Genomic DNA, 15,961 nt, shown 5'->3' on the forward strand with positions numbered 1-15,961 from the left:
AACATCTTTACGGATTGGTTCAAGCTTGAGCCGAACCTTGGCCGGCTCTAATTTGAACTTACATTAAATGGGAAAAGTAAACCACCTAAGCCTTATACTAGAAAAAATATGACCAGTAATGGGGACAAAACAGAACAGAAAGTTGAACTCTCAATCAAAACTCCTTCCTACTACATGCTTGGCTTACTTAATTCCCAGAACTTTTCCCTTTTTATTTAGACTCAATAATGCAAATAATGCAAGTCAGTATTAAAACTAAGTTCAGTGACATAAACAACTCGACGCCATTTTATTCCAGCCAGATTCCTCACTATACAAGTGTTACTGCACCAAGATATCACACAGCAACAATTTATGTTCTAAGCATAAGAACAAAGTATCTGTCGTTGAAAAGATTTCAACTACCTTCCACTTCTGTCATTGGAAATAACTCATCTATCAGCTTATTAGACAGAATACAATTGGGATCAAGGTCTTTTCTAGCTTTATTAAGCGCTTCAACTGGAAATCGCTTCCTCAACCTCTCTTGCATCCATTTTTTGTTTTCCTCATCATCAGCAATCACCTGGAGCAAAGTAAACAAGCCATACAAGATTTAAGGGCTGAATGAAGAACAGAACGAGTTTTTTGAAGTGATGACCAGACAAAAAACCTCAATCTTTGCCCAGTGTTCAAATGCAGCATAACGATCCCAAAGCTGTTTCTGTGCTGCCTGACGATATTCCATGAATCGGCTTGTGATTGCCTTCCTCTGTTCCTCATTTGATGTAGGAAGATACATTATAATTCCAACCTGCGACAATTTAGCTCATGAGTTTAAGCATTCGACTATTAAAAGGGTTCACAAATTCTCTAGATTATGACACAAATGCATTCACTTGGCTTCCAGAATCCCAAAAATGGAGCGTGCTACTAACCCAGGAGAAGAGAGAATCTCTGGAAGAGCTGGAAGCTGGACTAAGGGGACTTCTACTGCCAGCTGTCCAACGTTGCTCAATCGGGGAAGGAGCAGGGATGCCTTTATCTTTTATCAAGCTCATTATGTTTTCCATGTAGCTAAGATCTTTACTATCTGGCTTTTTCCATGAGCCTGCAGGGAAGCAAACTTCAGACACCCACTGCTGTCCTCCGCAATCAAAACCAAGAATTTCATCACTCCACCCAACCCTGTAACCCTCACAGCGTTTCCAGTATTCTGCTTCAACCTGGTTTATTCGCACAATATGTTCACGGTTCAAGGGATCCATAGCAATCAGTTTATCCCTGAGTTCAGTGAAGGATAATTCCTCAAGCTCTTCGTCAGATAACAATGTGACAACCCTATTCTTTTCATCTCTCCCAACATCATCGGAATTCCTTTCCCCGGATCCCCTGAAGTCTCATATATCAGCAAACCACCAGCTTACAGTAAAAACATATCCAGAAACAATGAGAAAGACTTATAGCAAACCTGAATTTGATCGCTGCCTCTTTATAGAATGATAAAACATGCTTTAATCGCTCTTTCTCACTATACTTGGGCTTCATTGGAGGCTGTCCTTTGCCCTCTTGCAAAGGATTGCATTTGACAACCACCACAGCATCTGTATCTGGGATCCACATGTACCTCAAATGCTTATTCTCTTGCAACCATTTTCTGCATGGAATATAAAGCTTCAAATCATTGATTGAAGTTCTCTGATATAGATTAGAATCACGTTATTTTCCCCTCACTGTATACTTACTTGTGACTTTTGTGAATCTCCTTTCTGGTGGCAACAAATGTATGTTCAAGTAATTTTTGAGCCGGTACACATTGCAAAGTGACCTCTGCAACAACTCCAAGGGTACCCATACTTAATCGAGCAAGATAGAAAAGCTCTGGATCATTTTCAGCAGAGAGTTCCAGTGTTCCTTTGGCAGGTGTAACAAGCTTTAAGCTTACAATTTGCTCATCAACCGGGGGGATAGCAGCTCCAGTGCCATGAGCACCAACCTATTATGTAAAATCAGAAAAATGGAACAATGCAGAAATTTAATTTAAAAATGGATTTTGAGAAATCTGATTATGTGCTACCTATTATAAGAAAGAAAAAGGCAGAAATTCCTGGAGCTCAAATGTTGCAAGTGTTTAAGGTGCAGTCAAGGATAAGGAAAACTATCAAAAGCATTTGCATGAGGAAAAAAAACTTATTCAAAGAAAGAGAAGAATATGGGAAGTTAGTCAATAATTTCTCCAAACACAAAAGAAAGCACATGCATGTGCTAAATTTTGGAAAAAACTAAATGGGAAACATGCTGAGTTACAGTGACTTGTCTATGCATTGAAGAACTTATCTATGCAATCAAATGTTGGAAAGGTAATGCATTATGGTTCTCTTCCACATGTGTCTCCCTTCTTTATGATTGAAGATGTATGCGTAGCGCTTAAGAAACTAGCCTCCCGAAAGACGAGATCTTCAATGTATAAAGGTTGAAATGCTAAAATGGACAGGAAAGGAAGCGCATGCATGGAAAAATGATATGTTTAATCATGCATTGCAAAATGGCATGCCTTATGATTTGAGTACAAAATGGACTGAAAAAATGCTAATGGGGCTTACAGACAAGCTGGCTTTCGAAAGCACCATAGCATCATTGATCACCTTGTCACCCTTCGAGTATTAGTGGAAGAAAGTGGCTTGACACGTAAAGGTTTATATTGTTGCTTCGTACACTTTAAGAAAGCTTTTGATATGGTACCTTGTGAGCATCTTTGGGAGTGCATGGAAGAACTTGAGATACCAAGTAAATATATGCAAGCAAATTCCCCAATCTATGAGAAGGTTATATGTTGGGTGCATATGGGGGTTGAATTTTCAGATTTTTCCAATACACTATTGGTGTTATGCAAGGATGCCCACACTCACCAAATCCATTTGATCTATGGATAGATGGATTGAAATATATTGTTGCCAAGTTTCTATAGGAATGTAATTTGTAGTCATCATGCTTTTGTTGTATGCAAATGATGTGCATTTGCCAATACTTCAAGAGATGCACAAAACCTTATGAGGGCATTGGCAGTGTTTTGCATGCATACTATGTGCATGTCAATAGCTCTACAATGAAGATTATACTTGTGAAGAACCAAAATAAGGACATCCATGCATTATGTACAATAATGTGCCCTTGAAGTTGTGGAAAGCTTTAAATAACTTGGCATTGAAGTTCCTCAAATCATAGATGGAATGAATGTGCTATCCATCACTTAGAGACGAGAAAGAGAGCGTATTATGATGTATAAATTGATTGCTACGTAAATGAGGCCTTTTGAACATACCAATATATCATGACATGGGGAAAATGCAGAAGCTCACGCTTCATACATTTTACTACAAAATCAAATTCTTCGCCAATCAAGAAAACCGCACACATCGATACATGCTTGAGCGCATCCCATGGTCAACCATCCTAAACATTGCTTCCATACAATTTAGTTCAACTCACTTTAATGAGAGACAAGACGTTGGGGGGCAAGTGATGAGGGCAGTCCACTATGCACATTTTGTCCTAAACAAGCTTGAGAGTCCAAGTCTCAGACTTTGATACAATGCTCTACCTCAGATCACATTTGCCTAAGCTTTTCACACATCTTTGACCAAACCCAATGCATGCATGAATTTCTCTCACAATCACAATGTGCGTGAGCAATTGCAACATTCATTAGCAAAGTTATTGAACATAGAGAACTGCTACTTCTTTTTCTTTAGTTATCCAATCAGATACTAATCGGTTACCAATGGCTACTCTATAAAATCAACCTCAGCAAAGGGATAAATCAACTGGTTGTAACATTCCATGGTAAGGATTTGTAAGGCTCCAAACCATCGAACATTAGTGGCTTTGCTGCATTTTTTAAGCTTTGCTCTTCTGATTAATAGTTTGCATCGAATTTCAGGTTTTCTATTGCACTCCTACCATACAAGGTGTTTTCACTTTTCCCTGACAATACTTGTGGTATGCTATCAATCATTGACAAATACTGAGCATTGGTCACCCTTGGTCAAATTACTCACTATGACATTTATTGCATGAAAAGTTTTACTTTTTGTCTCATATGTCACCTCTGATGACAATAATGAGATCTCTCTCTCCCTTTCTAAAAAGATAAAATGTGTTGGGAAGAAGAAGATAGTGATAACTAACAAAGATGTGTGAAGGCGGCAAAGGATCTATAAGAGGCACACCTAGTCATCTGCTTTGGCTCTCAAAGGAGATGAGATGTGTCATGAAGAAGGAACTGATGATAATTACCAAAAGGTGTAATGTGGGTATGTCGAAGGATTGTCCTACCAACCATAGGAATAGAACCCTATAGAAATAGCCCCCTTATACAACCCCCTTGCTCTCACAACATTAAGCCTATGTTCACGCCCACATTCAAGGACATCTTAGCATGGCCCCATAAAAATCTGGCCTTCACAAAGGTCATGTACTCACTTCTAAAAAGAGGGTCTAGAGACATTGTGCTAGCAGCCAAGGACATTGTTAGTCTTTTCCATGGTTGAAATCGAGGAGTTCCTTTGTTGTGGGAAAAGACAGTGTGAAATTGCATATAATGTGGGAAAATATAGACACATTTTGCGGCAATTGCAGAAGTAGGACAAGGTGCTGGCAGCTAAAGATAACTTTTGGTGTTGAGGAGCAGCAATGCTTATCCTTAATGGTGATACTCTACACTGCATATTGCACAGTTACACCGTACAGCCCATGACATTCATACTGTAAATCTTCTACAAACTATAGAGAAAACAATAAGGTGAGGAAGGCCAAGAAGTATCAGATAATCCCAGTATGCAGACATCTATTCTGCTGTGACTAGATGATAAATGCTCTATTCTGATGATCCCAGACCCAAGAGAAGGTTGTCAGTGTTGTTACTATTTTGAACCCTGAGACAGCAAGACAAACAGCTAGCAAGGTGTCCACACAAAGTAGTCAAGGGAAAAAAATCTATAGCTAAGAGAAAATTAAGAAATGATCAATAATAAAGGTAAAAAGATTGAAAAGGACAATGCTACGCTGTAAACAATGAAGGGTTTCTTTTAATTCATCCAACCTTGTCTGTATTTGAATTTAGCATTATCATCATGATTTATTAATTTCATATCTCGGCAATGATTCCCATTCTATTGGTCCTGACAAGCGATTGCAATACACAAAATCCTAATCCCAACATGCAACACAGATTGACCTGTTTAAGCAAATAACCTCTACATGAATTCCGTTACATATATAAAGCCATTATCCAGCAGAGTTCTTAACAACATACCTCTTTGCTCTGAATCCAAAAATTCGAATTTCCCAAACGCCAATTACAGTCTCAAGGAAAATTGACAGTACACAACAGATTATATGCAGAAACATCATCACACCTTTCACTATTTCCTAGAGATGCATATGCAGCACCTTGTACAGTGTCAACTTTATCTCGACCTATCGGCCTTTTAGGTCGATCAAACATATTACTTTTTAAAGAATACATTGATTCATCATGAAGAGAAAGGACCATTCAAAACATCGGGATACTTCCTTCAAAGTAGAAACAACTATTACCATGGGAAGCTGGAGAAAACTCCAGCGATCTCTGTTCTAGGATTTGGATAACATCAGTTGTGATTCCAGAAGTAACTTTTAAAGAAAATAGTGGAACTAGAAGACACATACTTGGCTGTGCCATATCCATGCAAGCTTATTTTAAGCAAGTTGTGTACTTGCAAAGAGTGAAAAATAATGTCCTCCATGTCATTCATGTCTATGAAACTCGGTTCCTATAAATGTTTAGCTTCCACAATGTCATCAGGCTTGGACCCGATTCATAAGACCGTTATTTGGGAAAAATGTGGCCTCATTTACTAAAACCCCAGGTAAGATTTTGACGTTGCTGCATGTAAACTTTATAGAGAATAAAATCCTACTGAGAAATGTAAACGTTTTTTGAAATTACCATAAAGTGGTGGCATAAAAAACCCCTAAACACTAAATAGGCTGCAATTGTCCCTGTTCCATTACCCATTACTGGTTCCTATACCAACTGGAAAATTACTTCCAGAATCTCTGGGTACTAGTCTTAATCACAGGGTCGGTCTAGATTACCTGCGTGAAGCCCCCGATCTGCTGCTGCCTGATGGAAGCAAAGTTCTGCAAGGTGAGTCCATAAGGCCGAAGTGCTTCAACCACTTGTTCCACTCTAGCACCTGCCTGAACAGTAACCCGGTTGGTCTCTTGATCGACCTTCACAATCTGATCCATGAGAGCCAGATTCACCATCCCATCATCAGAAAATCCCAGGCCATTGGGAGAAAGACCTGAGCCTACGGGGCGCAGCTTCTGCTTCATGGAGTGAGCTAGGCTCACAGCTTTCTCCAGATCCTCCAGTGACTCTGGCTGTATGTACACGCTGGTTTTGGCTTCATGGGTACCACTCCAGTTGCTTATCACATGCTCGTCTTCGTGCGAGTCCTGGGGTTTCTTCTTCTGCTGTGTTCGAGGGAAGCAGTAGTATGTGGCGACCCCGCAGCCAACCACCAGAAGCACGTTTCCAATCACCTTAGGAGCTCCAGATGCAAAAGAAGACGGTGATGGCGACGGCGACGAAGACGTAGACGTAGAGAAGGCTCGGATACTAGACCCCCCACGGAAATAAGAATCGGCACGAGATCTGCACAAGAAGTTTGTATAGCTAATCAGGCTGGGATCAGTAGGAACGCCTCCTTCCCCTCCTCCTCCTCCTCCTCTGCCGATACACTTGGTGTTGCTACTATTCCATATGCCTCCTCCCCTGCTACTGCTCCTGCTCCCCCTCCCCCCAAGGTTGGGGTGAAAGAGGGAACCCTTCTTCTTCAATCTCCAGCATGCCTTCATCATCTCCACCCCCCGCTCCTTTGATCAATCCCTTCTCGGTATGCCTGCCCTATATAATCAATCCTATCCTCTGCTCAGCGGGGCCTGCTGCGGCATTCGATATGGATGGTTTCTTCTCCTTTCCTTAGACGCGCTTCACAACTACTATCCTAATGTAAATTAGACATATCCCTCGTCTCTGTCTCTGTCTCTGTCTCTGTTCTATGTGTGTGAGTCGCTCTCATATGCATAGAGATAGAGATGGAGATAGAGATAGAGATAGAGATGCCATGACTCTGCGTAGCGGTGGTCTTCCTCTCCTCTTCTGCCTTTCTTCATTCAACAATCATCATCAGTCATTATGTATGTTATGTATGTATGTATGAACGTATTTCTTCATCATCACAAAATGTGAGTAACAACAAGAACATAGTAACAAAGGAAAACAACAGAACTAAACAAACGTATTTACAAGCTTCTGGCATTAATACATATATGTATGTACATACATATGTATATGATGTACATCATGCACATATGATTATGTATGCCATCCATCCTTAGAAGTGTGTGTCGCTACCCACAATCCATTGAGGTTTCATGGTCTTCGTAAACCCTGACGTGTTGCATGTGCCCAACACCCAAGAATCGGAGGTTGCGGGGGGAGGTTTCCGAGGGGGAATTGCAATTTATGTGCATGCGTTCAATGGTTTCCCTATGTTGCGATGTTGGATTGTTTGCAAACATACATGTGGGTTGCTATTACCAGCTACTCTTGGCCCACATGGGCCAACGACGAGAACCGAAATCGAGAAACAAGATGCAGTCATTTGCAGTCTAGCTTGACCACAATCTGTTCTTGAGAGAGCTTTGGTGAGTGTACGACTATGAGAAATTACTTTGTGGGGGGCTTCAAAACTTTGAGTGGTGGGTCATTGCAGTGAACTTGTCCTATACTTTCAGCGTTTACAAGTTTCTATTGCTTTTGAATGAGTAGCCTAATAATGAGAGAAACTAATGTATCCCATATCCCACGTTGAGAAGACAAGGGAAAGCTTTTGTAAACGTGGATTTCATGATGGGAAACGATCATGTATCTTTCACTAACTTCATGATTCTTTATGTCAAGAATCGGATATGAGTCTTGTGCAACGGAAGAGATATGTGTTATGTGTATGTGTGAGAGGAAAGAGATGAGAGAAGAGAAAGCACAAGATATCTAGATAGATATATGAAAGACAAATGGAGTACTCAAGAAGAAGAAGATGTATATTCACCACAAGTAAAATAGCAATTACAAAATGTAGCATTACAAGGACTCACGACCGACTTAATATGAAGTAGGAGAAGGGTGCTTTATATATAGTCACCCTCTCTCTTCATTAACTAACTACAACAACTACTCTCTCTCGGGGAATGTGAAGACTCATAGTCATGGGTAATATGTAACTCATTCATTATGTGTCATAGAATATGATTCTATGACACATAGTTAATGTGTAGAGAGTAATGGTGTGACTCTTTACCTTTGAGTAATCACATATTCTCAAAAGGTGTGTTCACACGTTGTCGTGAGATTTTCGTCCATAGGCAGAAACCGAGGTGGAAAGGGCAAGTCGGTGGTGTGCAACATGTGCACACGATTACTAGGAAATGGTGTATAGAAATAAGAGGGGAAATTTTATCCCTCATTGTAAGGTCCCTCCCTCCTTGGGCTATAAAAGGAAGGGAGGGGTCACTTATGAAGGGTTGCCTATTTTGCGTATGAGAGGTATACCACATAGTCTAGAGTTCTTGCCGTTTTAGGGTTAGGGTTTCGTTATTCATCCTTGGTTAGGGTTTTCTTATAGTCGTTTGGTGCGGCCCATGCAGCCACCATTGTTGTAATCATTCGTTTGTCTTAATATATCTTGTTGAGTATCTTACCTCCGCCGATCTCTCCTTCTATGTGGTGATCTTAATCTTTCTTCTTCTCCTCTTGAGCTAAGCCTCCATATCATATATTATTCTTTCTCATCTACTCCCTAGTCCGAGACCCTCGTGGTCCCACCCCTTCTACACGCACGTGCATAGCAACGCGACAACGTTGCACTATGTTGAGCTTGATTCTCAACACGCCCCCTCAAGCTCAACTCAGGTCGGTTCCTTTCGGTTGATGTCCGCTTCGGCTAGTATCCGGTTTAGACGATCTCCGGTGTCCGCTTTGGCTTGTACCCAGTTCGGACGGTATCCAGTTTTCTCTTGTAATCCCCCTCAAGCTTGGCAAGTTAGGGATCGTCAATCCAAGGTCTAACATGAATTGCCGAAGTTGGTCAGCTCCTAGGGCTTTGGTGAAGATGTCAATCGTTTGAAGATTTGTGTCGATGTATTGAAGATCGACATCTTCGGCCTGAACACGCTCTCAAATGAAGTGATAGTGCACTTCGATATGCTTTGTGCGTACGTGGAACACAGGGTTTTGAGCCAGATAAATACTGCTCATGTTGTCGCAGTAGAGGGGAGTTGGATCCTTGATGGGAACGCCCAAATCCTTCAAAATCCTCTTGAGTCGTACAGCTTCACATGCAGCCACAACTACACCCTTGTATTCAGCCTCCGTACTCAAAAGAGCGATGGTCGACTGCTTCTTCCTACTCCACGAAATCACTCAGTTGCCAAGGGAGAAGACAAAACCAAAGGTTGATCGTCGATCGACTTTGTATCCGGCCCAGTCGACATCCGTGTACCCTTCGAGTCAAATTGGTGTCGCTGATTTGTAGAGAATGTCATAATCCATTGTGCCGCTCACATATTGCAATACTCGCTTAGCACAATCGAGATGATTATCTCGTAGAGTTTGCATGAATTGGCTAAGGAGTTGACCGAATAGCTAAGGTCAGGTCGAGTGATTGTGAAATAGATGAGACTCCTGATCAGTTGACGATATAGAGTCGGTTCGCACTCATCTATGCCAGATCATCCACGTATAGGATGATGACAATCGAGCTTCTAGAGTCGTTTCGTACGTAGAGGGAGTTGTCGGATTTGGACATTTGAAAGTCGATTTGATGAAGATATTGCATAATTTTCAAAAAGCACGATGTGCTTGCTTGAGGCCGTAGAGAGGCTTCTTGAGTTGGCATACGACTTTCGGATTAATGTTGGATTCAAAGTCGGGTGATTGTACCATGTACACCTCTTCTTCTAATTCGCCTTGAAGAAATGCCTTCTTGACGTCCATTTCGTGGAGGTGCCACCCTTTCGTCGTTGCGAGTGCGATCACGGTCCACACAGTCGCCATCTTTGCCACCTGGGAAAATGTCTCTTCGTAGTCAACTCCATGCGTCTGTGCATATCCTTTTGCTACGAGTCGAGCTTTGTAGCGGTTTACGGAGCTGTTGGCGTTATACTTCACCTTGTAGATCCATCTACATCTGATCACCTTCTTGTGCAGTGAGTGGGGGACAAGATCCCATGTCTTGTTTTTGGAGAGTGCTTGCATCTCCTGATTCATCGCTTCAACCCATCTGGGGTCCTTCGCGGCTTCAAAAAACGTTTCCGGCTCTCATATTGTTGCTACCTTCATCATAAAGGCGTAATGGTACGCCATATAATTGTTGTAGCCGAATCAGCTTATGGGGTTCTTTTCACGGGTGGATCGATGGAGCTTCTCGTTTGCGGATCCTAAGGCTTTCTTCGCTCCATTTGTCCAGATGTCAAGGTCTTCGAACTCACTATCGAGGGAGTGAGTCGATTCGTTGCCGTCAAAGTGATCGTCTTTATACTTCGGCATTTTCACTTTCCCTTTGTCCAGCTTCGGACTCGGCCGAGATGTGCCCATTAAGCCTTGTCGTAATCGGGCTTTCTTCGAACATGCGCGTGGGCTGATCTTCGACTTCTATCTCTATTTCGGTGGATTCCGGGTCGAGCGGAATCGGAGTCGAAGTTGTCTCTGGTGCGTACTAGGATGCGGACTCATCGAAAACGACGTCTCAACTTACTCGGCTTTTTGAGTTGAGGGGTTATAGCACTTGTACCCCTTTTGCTCTAGTGAGTATCCTACGAGGATACATTTCTTCAACTTTGGGTCAAGCTTTTGTCGCTTCTCATTGGGGATGTGCACATATGCAATGAAGCCGAATATCCGAACATGTGATAGGTCCGGCTTCTTTCCTAAAAACTTCTCGTGCGGAGTAAGTTCGTGTACACCCGATGTTGTACACAAATTCATGAGGTATACGGTCGTGTTAGCCGCTTCTACCCAATACGATTTCGGTATATTCTTCTCGTTCGTCATTGCCCGTGGGACCTCTATTATGTGCCGATTCTTTCGTTCGAATACACTGTTTTAATGAGGTGTGTGTTGGCACGAGAATTCTCGTCGGCTTTCGTGCCCATTGCGAACCTGGCCGATTTCATCTCGTGTGAGTCGAGAATGAACATTCAGCCCTTTGTTCGTCTACGTGAGATGAGTCGGCCCTCTTTTTTTATGAAGCAACTGCCTTGATTAAATCGTACTTGCATCCCTTGCTCAACAATTTGGCTAACGGAGACCAAGTTCTTCGTAATGGTTGGTACATGCAAGACATTCTTAATAAAAGTTTCGTTACCTTCTTTGCCGAATGGGATATTTCCGATGTGTCGAATCGGATGCATAGTGTCGTCTCCGGTTTTGACATAACCAGGTTGACCCAGCTCTCGAAGTTCTCGGAACCATTCTTGATGAGACGTCATATGGTTCGAGGCACCGGAGTCGACGTACCATACGCCTTCCGAACCGGAGGAACTAGTTGAAATAGAAGCCGACATAGAATTTGCTTTATGTCTCATCACGAACATTCCGCCACGATTGTCATAGTCAGAGTTGGTGGCATAGTTGGTGAGTTGTCAACTAGTGGAACTCTTCTTTCGGCACTCTTCTTCGTGGTGGCCGATTTTTCCACAATATCTGCATTCGATCGAGGTTTGTTGGCTCGAACCGGAATGGAAGCTCCCCCTTCTTCCAAAGGTTCCTCGACGGCTTCTGTCTTGTTGCTGAAATTGCGAGTTGTTTTCATACGTCGGGCCTTGTCCGCCTCGTCCTTGGTCGAATCGGCCTCTTCTTGCACAGTCACATCCTCTTCCTCTATCTGAGTGTGAGTAAAGCATGTGGCCTTCCGGGGCGTTGCTCCTTGTTCAAACATGGTTTTCTTCGACCAACAACATGGATTGAAGATTGAAGAAGAAGGGTGGATTCTCCCGTGCTAGTATGGTGGTCCTCATCGTGTCGAATCGTGGTGCAAGGCCACCGAGGCATATTTGCACCATCTAATCATCGTCCACATTGACACTATATCGAGCCGAGTGCATCACAAAGCTCCTTGATCTTCAAGGTGTAGCTTGTGATGGACATATCCCTTTGTTGGATGTTGTTCAACTATTAGCGAAGTTGAAACTTTCGCACGGTTGGGTTGGCGGCTAAAATCTTTTGTAGATTCTCCCACGCTGTTGTGAAGATTTACGGCATCAGTGTGAAAATTGCGAGGAACATACAAAATCAAGTGTGGTTCTTCACACGTGATATGAAACAATAGTCGAAAGGTATTATTTTAGATTAGTTTAATATCTTGGTAGGAAAAGATGGATGTCTTCAAGAGCTTCCGAATGCATTTTACTACATATGAAACAGACAACTAAATATCAAGTTATGTGAGTGTGAAGTTTGAGAAGAAGAGGAAAAAAAAACTATGAGATATCCCACATAGATAGGACACATCAGAATCCTAGATTATATAAGCAGAATGGTTAAGGTGATTCAAACCCACGATCAGGTCGGGGTTCGCATGGCTCTGTCGTAGTTCGATCGGGATGTGCCTGCACACACAATCGTGTCACACGGCTCGATCGGGTGGGGGTTCGCACAGTCACAGTGCATGGCTTTGTCGTAGTTTAGTTAGTTCACACGGCTCGATCGAGGTTCGGTCGCGACAGACGCACACACAATCGTGTCACACGGCTCGATCGAGTCGGGGTTCGCATGGTCACGGCGCATGGCTCTGTTGCAGTTTAGTCGGTTCACACGGCTCGGTCGTGGTACGGTCGCAACGGACGCACACACAGTCATGTCACACAACTCGGTCGGGTCGAGGTTCGCATGGTCACGACGCACAGCTCTGTTGCAGTTCGATCGAGAGCTTGGATGTAAATTCTCATACATGAGAGCTTGGATGAGTGACATGGTCATCATACATCACATGTGATGGATGAACTCCGAAAGGCAAACATGCATGTCTTGCACCCGCACATGCATCGTATGCATGGAGGCATCTATCAAAGAGTGGATGAAAAAGAAGAAAAGGGGAATTCTATATACTAATCAAGAAATTAATGATAAGAAAATTAGTTATCCTATTGTTGATGTATCTTCTCCCTCAAATCTAAAATCAATGGTTCAATTTCTATCTCAATCTACCTTAAATACTTTCTCGCTAAAGCTAGTACAAACTTCGAATCCTTCCGGTCCAGGACCCCGACGGTTCCGCTTCAAGATCCGCACATAGTGACGGATTTTCACAACATAATTAAGTGGTGAACCCGACGTGAAAGAGGCGGTAGGAAGGATCAAGTCGAGGATCGACCGATACTTGGAGATGGCATCCTCAAGCAATCAAGCGAGAGAGTTCGAAAGGATGATGGTAATCGTCGAACAAATGATGAGATCTCGAGACAACGATGCGAGCGTGGAGAAGGCTGTCGACCGTGTTGTGGAGCTCGAGGGTCAATCTGATGGAAGGAACATTACGAAGTTCCTTGACACATAGAAAAGGGAGATGAATTAGAGGGATGTGTCTGAAGCACGTCAAATCGCAAGTTTCAAGAGAGGTGTCGCCAACAACATCCAAAGGCAGGTCATCGAGCTTCAAGAAGGGAAGACAACATGGTCCGAGTTCGAGAAAGCAATATTAGCAGAGTTCGCGACGAAAGATTTGTCGAGGATGACTTGGCATGTCTTGATGAAGTGGATAGAGAAGAAAAATAAGAAGATGAGCGCCTTGAGGGTGTACGATGAGTTCGACCAAATGTTTAATCGTCTCCCCGCCACAGACCAAGTGCTACTTGAGGAGGACAAATCTTTGTACTTCCTAAAAGCTATGGATATGAAGGATAAACGAGAATTGCGGACTCTCCTCAAAGATGATACCCAAGCGAACAAACTTGTGGCAAACTGGATTGCGGTGAAGCTAGCGTGCAACATGCTCGACAAGCGTCGTCAATGGGTTGATGACACTGACTTGGTAGGATCAACCAAGGAGAAAACGAGACAACCAAAAGTGGTTGAGCCGCCCCAACAAAGTAACCTGGAAGAAAAGAAGATTGATGATGACATCATTGAAGAACTAGCGAAGAAGTTCGAGACAGTCACGCCAATGAACATGAATCATCGGGGCCCCAAAGGAAAAGAACCCTTTAGATGCATGTGGTGCGATAGCATGGACCACATGAGAAGGGATTGTGCAAGCCTTCGACGCCATTCGACAAAATATCGTACACATGGATGACAACATGATCTACTTGAATGAAACCAGAAGACCTCTGCAAGTGAATTTCGAAACAGGGTGAATGAAGAAAGCTATGGAAAATGCCGAGGCGACTCATGTGGATGCGATGCACTATGTTGCATTGGCCGGAATAAGAGTCGGGAAAGACAAAATTGAAGCTGCTAGAGCGGGAGCAAAGTTTTGGTCTATCGTTCTCGAGTATGAGAAGAAGGGAAAAGTCACTTCGAACGAGGTAGAGCTTGCAGACCGAAGTGTGCAAAGTATAATCGGATGGTCGGATCCAGTGGATGACAACACCATACTCGCGGAAGTGATGTGTGACAACCACAAGGTGTTCGTGGATGGAAAGAGAAAAAGAATGGAAGGGCAAGACAACCCATCAAAAAGGCATGAAACAAGGAGTGTGAAAAAGAAAGAAGATGCAGAAGCAAGTCAAGCTTTACGAACGGAGGAAGGAGAATCAAGTCGAAAAGGGGAGTCGAGCAAACGAGTTGAAGAAACGGTTCAGCCCGTGAGGGTTGATGTTGAAGACCCCGCGCGGAAGACAAGATTTATGCCTACCTATAAGCTAAGGTCGGACATAGAGCAGACGACAGATCTGAAGAAGATTCTCGATGAACGAGTTCTTGATAGCCACGTGACCTTGTCCTTGAGGGGATTGCTCGGCATTCCAAAGAAGGAATTCCATGATACAATCTTGGACCTTGTAAAGAGAAAAAGGCAACAGTCGGATGAGGAAGAAGAGAAGCCACTAAAAGCAAAAACAAATATCGTAACGATGGCAAGGGACAAAGTTGATGAAGATATGGTGGACAGCCACTATACTCGACCTCATTGGGCACGAGCGACAAAGGAGCCGCCGGTGAAGATCGGGGAGAAGAAAGAGACCGTTGTCGTGTGAATCTTCACACACTATATTAAAAAAAAATGAAATAATTATTTTAGATTAGATTAGTAGCTTGTTATAGAAATATGGATGTACTCAAGAGTTTCAAAACGCATTTTACTACATACAAAATATACAACTCCATATCAAGTTAGGTGGACATGAAGCTTAAGAAGATAGGGAAAATAGAATTTTGAAGTATCCCACATAGATAGGAAACTTAAGGCCCTAGCTATATAAGCACATTGAGATCCCTCATTTTTCATTTGTGCTAAGAGCAGTTTGGCCACTTTGTCTAGATGGATGAATGTGGCCAAGTTCCCAAAAACCAATTGGTAAGCAATCTAGAACCGGCTGGTAATGGAACTAGAATCGGTCGGTAATCAATCCGGAACTGGACAGAAAGCAATCTAGAACCGGCCGGTAAGCAAAAATTGGAACCGACCGGTAAGCAAACTTGAAGCGCCGGAAAGCAAGCAGGAACCGGTCGGAAAGCAATCCGGAATTGACCGATAAGCAAATTGGAACCGGTCAGGAAGCAAACTGGAACCGGTCGGTAACCAAACTGGAACTGGTTGGAAAACAAACCAAAACCGACCGGTAAGCAAACAAGAACCGGTCGGTAAGCAATCCGGAACCGATCGGTAAGCAATCCGAAACCGGCCTATACTCAAATCAGAGCCGGCAAAATCAA

General features: G+C 42.9%; 1 protein-coding gene across 1 annotated transcript; it reads right to left on the bottom strand.

Annotated features, from left to right (window-relative positions):
- Positions 1-265: 265 nt before the first annotated feature.
- Positions 266-6,903, bottom strand: GLDH (L-galactono-1,4-lactone dehydrogenase). Its single transcript, XM_087326994.1, has 6 exons — positions 6,118-6,903; positions 1,725-1,975; positions 1,451-1,636; positions 918-1,371; positions 653-793; positions 266-565 (listed from the first exon to the last, which is right to left on the bottom strand). The coding sequence occupies exons 1-6, from the start codon at positions 6,886-6,888 to the stop codon at positions 398-400; spliced, it is 1,971 nt and encodes a 656-aa protein (XP_087183120.1). The 5' UTR covers positions 6,889-6,903; the 3' UTR covers positions 266-397.
- Between the last annotated feature and the right edge of the window lie 9,058 nt (positions 6,904-15,961).

Source organism: Azolla caroliniana, unplaced genomic scaffold (assembly GCF_043228905.1).
Source record: "Azolla caroliniana isolate FFs.n. ecotype wild unplaced genomic scaffold, voAzoCaro1.0.p SCAF_11, whole genome shotgun sequence".
NCBI lineage: Eukaryota > Viridiplantae > Streptophyta > Polypodiopsida > Salviniales > Salviniaceae > Azolla > Azolla caroliniana.

What these genes read in the sequence shown, in the direction of transcription:
- GLDH (XM_087326994.1), bottom strand. Translation starts at nt 6,888, where the DNA reads ATGATGAAGGCATGCTGGAGATTGAAGAAGAAGGGTTCCCTCTTTCAC. An exon ending in AGATCGGGGGCTTCACGCAG is followed by an intron (nt 1,976 to 6,117) that starts GTAATCTAGACC and finishes TTTACATAATAG; the next exon opens with GTTGGTGCTCATGGCACTGG. An exon ending in GAGATTCTCTCTTCTCCTGG is followed by an intron (nt 794 to 917) that starts GTTAGTAGCACG and finishes AAATTGTCGCAG; the next exon opens with GTTGGAATTATAATGTATCT.